The 6000-nt window shown below is 40.6% G+C and overlaps 1 protein-coding gene across 4 annotated transcripts in view; it reads right to left on the bottom strand.

Annotated features, from left to right (window-relative positions):
- Window positions 1-679: 679 nt before the first annotated feature.
- UBE2D2 (ubiquitin conjugating enzyme E2 D2) overlaps window positions 680-6000 on the bottom strand; it is a 30060-nt gene continuing 24739 nt past the window's right edge. For 2 of the 4 annotated variants that reach the window (XM_037396404.1, XM_037396407.1), the window contains exons 6-7: window positions 4178-4271; window positions 680-2332 (exon numbers count right to left, since the gene is read on the bottom strand). In XM_037396404.1, coding sequence (XP_037252301.1) covers window positions 2287-2332; window positions 4178-4271 — 140 coding nt within the window. In that variant the 3' untranslated portion in view covers window positions 680-2286. The other 2 variants (XM_037396406.1, XM_037396405.1) reach the window with 2 other exon arrangements.

Here is a 6000-nt window from a genome sequence, read left to right as displayed (position 1 = left end):
TCCAAAAAAGCATGCTGCAAGGTTTGCAATCATTCCAACCCACCCTCCCTGTCCTCAGAGCAAGTACGTGGTTACCCCACTGCAAAACGCAGGAGGCCAATTCCACCATCACTGATGCATGTCGTCTCCCTTGGTCACACAGGGTCTAGCAGGAGTGTCAGCCTGTGCGTTAGAAAGCTTAGAAGGTAAGGCCAGACATGGTTAAAGGTTAACACAAAGCCAGGATACACAAGCAGCCACTAGCTTACACTCTAGTTTGAGCAACGCAACAAGCTTTTATCCCAGGGCTACACAGTGCTTTCTAAACCAGGAAGAACACCAACACCTTGTGGAATGAGAGTGCCAAGAGCTCAGGATGACCCAATACCCAGGCCCATACTCCTGCCCGCCATGTCACTCCCCCTCCCCCGTACCCGTCATCCCTGCATTGGCACTCAGCCAGGAAACACCCCCACGTGCTCCATTTCAAGTGAAGCTCTGCTCCACTGCTTTAGAGCTGCTTCTTCCCCAACCAGCAGTGTCACCCTGCTAGAGCAGGGGTCTTCGTGCCTGCTGGAGATGCACACATACCTGGCTTTCGCCTATAGCTTGCTGCAAGAGGACTCCAAGAAACACTGCTAACATTTACATCCAGCGGTGCATACACAAGGACATTGAGAGATGAGACAAGTGGAACAAATTTAGACCAAAAGCAGTGGACATTTATTCCTCATTTGTGCAAGAGTGTAAAGATGCATTTGAAAATGGATGGGACAGACCCCTGTGGCTGGAAAGCTGGAGGCTACAGCCTCTCCTTCGGATGGCTTTGTTTACGATTCTACTAAGAGGAGATAAACTTGTAGACTCACCTATTGTCACACCAAGGATGCTGGCAAATACACTTGTATACAAAGAAAAGTTTCAAACTACATTTTTTCACTAGATTCAAGTGAAGACTTTGTTCAAAAAAGACACATACAAGTACAATTTAAAACTGTATGAACATTTGCAAATGTTTAGTGCAAAGTAATTATGTAAAAGCTACATTTTATGAAAGTTTGTGCTGATGTGTTTGGTAGGTTGTTTGTTGTTGGTTTGTTTTTTTTTTACCCTTTTACATCCATTATTTTAGTTACATAAGGTTTCACTTACCTACAGTACATATGCATTGTGTTAGGTCCCATGCAAGTGGGAGTAATACCATTAGGCTTTGTAAAATATCACTCAAGATTCTCATTTAGTAAACTGCTTATTTGGTTTAACAGTCAAGTTCCTGGCACACCACACATCCTGATTTCATGTAAGTGCTTAAGCTTACGTTTGTCCTGTTCAGGTGCATAGCCTTGTGTGATGCAAACCAAACTGCTTCATGACTTCCAAATGCAACCATTCATGAACGCAAAAGTCTTAGAGAAATCCACCATTAGTTTTAGCCTGTAACAAATTGCTCTTAAAATTAAAAGCCTATTCACACAAAGTTATATGTAATGACTGTAGTAATCAGTTTATTACACAGATTAATCATTCTTGAACGTACAAGCTCCAGGGGAGCAGCTGGGTCTTTAAATACACACAAGTTTTCTGTCAAATGGATTTTTACCCTTACATCCAGAAAGACCTAAGCAGTTAAAAAACTTAAGAAAAATAAGAGCTATTAGCTATGTATTAACTGAGAAACCACATACAAACCAAAAGAAGTATGAAGGAAGGGAGAGTTGAAACAAATCAACATCACTTGATGCACTAATAGCTCCAATCCATTTATATGTTGACCGGTTCAACTTAGACCTTAAACACAGGATGTGGGTACAGTTTCTCTCATTGGTCATAACATTTACCTAAGGTGTAGGTCCTTCAGAATAAAATGAATACAGAAACAGCTTCAAGTTCTTCACCTTGCTTTTCATAACTGTTATGAGTTTAAAAGGATTCCACTTAAAATCCTTCATGGATCACCACCACTGTCCCTAGAACTATGAAATCCACTCTAACTCTCCCATTCACATTTTATTACCCAATTTAAATCAACAAGGAATGCTTTTAGGCTCACAAAGTTATGACTGAAGAACCAGCTTTTCACACACACACTTCTCTGCTAGGAGTCAATGTTGGTACGGGGAAATACAGTATTTCTATTTTGTTGTTCCAAGTATGTACAACACGCAGCACTGCTGTATCAGGTAAACATGTGCACAGGGGAAGATGAGGCGTGGGCTCATAGAAAGCAGTCAAATGGAAATCAAAAGGACTTTCTCTTTCAGAGTTCCCCTATCTTTATTTGTAGAGGTTATCCAATAATTTCTTTAATTACATCGCATACTTCTGAGTCCATTCCCGAGCTATTCTGTTGTACCTGTATGTATAAAAAGAGGATTTACTTAACATAGCATCTGAACAGTATTTCATCTCCAGCAGCCTAGTCTACACATGGCATGAACTTACACTCTGTCCAGTAGTAACATGAGTATGTAAAATTTAAGAGCAAACTGAAATTTCAGGCAATCAGAGGAAAGTAGAAAGCCCACAGTTATTCATGGAAAAGTAGTTAACTAGTTGTATTTACAACAGTAATAGATCTTTGTGATTCAAACCACAAAACAGAGCTAGAACAGGTCTGAGGGAAAAGTATTTTCAGGAAGTTTTACCTGCACCTCCCCCTGCCCCCAGCTGCTGCATCCCTGAGAAAACTATTACTGCAGGTTTTCATTTTGGTATTCTTGAAAAGAAAACAGATTAATACATCCCTCCCACCTCATTACTCTTGTTCCCTTAGAAAGTTTAGTATACCTGTTATCTACCAGGCTGCCAAACCCTGATACAGACTTCTTGTTTCTTGCTACACATTGCATTTGGCTATTTCTATGACTATCAGGGCACAACTATTTCTCCACCAGGATTTTTTTTATTCTGAAGGCACAATATGCTGTTTCCCAAGCCACCTGCAGCTTTTGCACCCAAATACCCTTTATAGTCAGAGCCACTGCTAGAGGAAGCTCAGGATACTTATGTAAAACAAAGCAGTCGTGACTAATAGTACTGTTAAAAGCTTATTTCTGACAACAGAAGGCAAGTTGTTCTTATTCTACAGAACTTGTAGAAAAAAAGCGTAAGACACGTAGCAAGAAGTTCCCTAGTTATATATACCAACTAGGTTCTCGTGCTGGAATTTAGTCTGTAGATAGTGTTCTTTAGCTTGAAGAAACTGACAATCCACTTGCCTTCACGCCACTGTCCAGAGTCTACTCAAGAAGCAAATCCAGTTACGTTTAAGCACAAACTTTCCCTATTTTGTGGAACAGTCAACGTTAGCTGCGTTTTGAAATACGTACTGCTACTCTTGCAGCTCTCATTAAAAGCAGGATGCATGAACTTCTCTAACACTGCTTCTCAAGTATGCAAGAGTATGTAGAGTAAGCAAGTTTGTGGATCATTTTCCCTTCCTATCTTGTTCTCATCAGATGACCATGTAGCTTCAGAAATTAACACTACTGATCAGATCTGGAAGGGAACAGCAAGGTAGAAAAGTGTTTACAACGGTCATTAAGCTGTTGCTTTTAAAGTGCTCATTAGCACTACAGTTCTCTCTGGTCTTGCTGTTTACTTCATAGAAGCCTGAAGTCCTCCCACCCCACCTCTCCACCACTTGTTCTTCCCTCAAATGAAGGGGGTATTTTTGTTATTTCTTTCCTTGTATGATCCATCACCAACAGCTAGTATGGCAATGTTCTCCCAACTAGAGTAACTTGTTCTCCCTCTGCTGGTTATGTCGAATTAAAGCAGGCAGTGAAGGCTCCGAAGAGCTGGTCACATTCAACTTAAAGAGCTCCTTATGAAACAAATTCGCTTTGTTCACTTCACATTTTCATTAAATCAAGCAAACATGTAATTAACAGCTACAACGCTAACGAAAGACCATTGTATGGAATGAAAATGCAGTAATAAAATCACAGATGTACAAGGCTTCTACATCCTTCACTTCTACTGGCATATATACCTTTTTCCTACAACAATGCAGTGCTGTTAAGATAGTGATATTACAGAACCCAGGAAAAGAAATCTGTAAAGAGACCAGAGCGAAAAAGGCAAATCAAACTCCACACTTTTCCAAGAAGCAGGTCCTTTTCACCTCCCCTTTACTATTTAAGTGTGGATTCTGCCCTGTCAGGAATGGTCGAAGTTTTTTGGCTTCCATACTCACTTTTCTCTATCTGTTTTGTAGATCCGTGCAATCTCAGGCACTAATGGATCATCTGGATTGGGATCACACAACAGAGAACAGATGGACAAAAGTACTAGGGAGAGAAAAAAAATTGAATTAGAGTTTAAGTGCAGCTGAAGACACCCACAGAAGTCAGCCCGCACACTTGCTTCCCCTCTAGCCATTAGTATTAGCATCAATTTAAAAAAAAAAAATGCCAAGGAGCAGCAATCCCACATACTTCAGCCAAGTGATTTTGAACAGAAATCCTTACCATTTAGTAACGCAACTTTGCATGACTACCCATTGTGATATTTAAAAACTTGTTATCTCCTGGATAGCTGTATCTGATTACTGCCTTAAATCATAAGGCAGAAGTGTTGTCTGAAATAGTACCCAAAAGCCTTCTCAGAAAACATCCTTGATTTTGCACTTGAAATTCAGCTTTTCCCTAAACTGGACAGCCTCATTGTTAATTACTTGCAGAAGCACTCATAAGAAGTCAAACAGCAGACAGGTCCAACTGAGATGAAGGAAGCACAAGCTGCTCAGTTACTTAAGAACCATTTTTAAAAATGCTAGTCTTGCAGAGAATTAAGAGGTTTTATCCAATTATTTTTTGAGCATAAGGAAGGTTGAGATGGATTAAATGTAGAATAGTACTCACAATGAATCAAGAAAGAATAGCTTACTGCACTTATACCAACCACAAGGCCCCAAACTTTAAAGTTTCACTATAAATATATACTGTATATATTCCAGAAGCCACATCCCGCTCATATGATGCCACTCGGCATAGCATCAACCTTTGTCCATATAAGGAGTCAGGAGGCTGCCTGCAAAGCTACAAATAGCACATGCACATTCCTACGTTCACACCAAAGTAGAAGAGATGAGAAGGCACTAAGTAATAAGCAAAGCACATTGGGACAACACTACATGAGGTATGTCAGGGGCATCTTGCCCCCCCCACCCCCTCCCAAGAAATGCTAAACATTCCTTTCTATTGCTTTCTCTCAGCCTGTTTTAATCAAACAGCGCCACTCCATATGTCCCTTCGCCAATGGCAGCAACAGCAGAGTTGTCACAGTGCATCCTCCAAGCAAGTTGGAGATGACAGCAGTTGCAAGTCTGAAAGCACTAAACACAAATCTGTTCAAACTTCCATCGGTTGCTACTGTGCTGTGGAGCAGGCGGCAGAGCTACCACACCAAAAAGACAGCAGCTGAAAAACAAAAGAGAACAGCATGCCTTCCGAAACCCTCTTTTGATGTTAAGATAGGTTAAAACAGAGGCCACAAAACAAAGAACAGCTAGATCAAGCCAAAGAGAAGCAGGTGAACAGATCTGATAATACACTGGAATTGCAGAGGATTTTTGAAGCGGGACAAAAGTAAAAACTTTACTAGGTGTTAACTGAGCTAGTGGCTTCATGATGAGAGCACCAAGCAGCAAGAAACCCAGTTAGCTCAGTTTTCCTACCTACTTCTGTAGACCTTTCACTAATGAATTATCAGTTTCAAGTTAAAAGCTCCTAGAGCAGGTTTAGTAATAAAATGTTCTTGATTTAAGTGAACATATTTCTTGTTCCAGAGTAAAGAACAACCTCTTCCTCCCTCTCCTGATTTTCTACTTAGACTTGTGAAGGAGTTAAGAGCTTAATTATTCTCTACCATCAACTGACACTCAGACCATTTATTCACCCACCTTTCAGAATACAGCTTCAGAGCATGAAGACTTTGATTTCCTGCAGGTGGCACACAGACCACTAGTCCTGAACTGCTGTCCCTTTGCAAGGGACACAGCAGGTTTATTTAGTACCT

The sequence above is a fragment of the Falco rusticolus genome, chromosome 8 (genome assembly GCF_015220075.1).
Source record: "Falco rusticolus isolate bFalRus1 chromosome 8, bFalRus1.pri, whole genome shotgun sequence".
Taxonomy (NCBI): Eukaryota; Metazoa; Chordata; class Aves; order Falconiformes; family Falconidae; genus Falco; species Falco rusticolus.
Note: the sequence above shows the minus strand (reverse complement) of the source record. Positions and strands in the feature narration are given on the sequence as shown.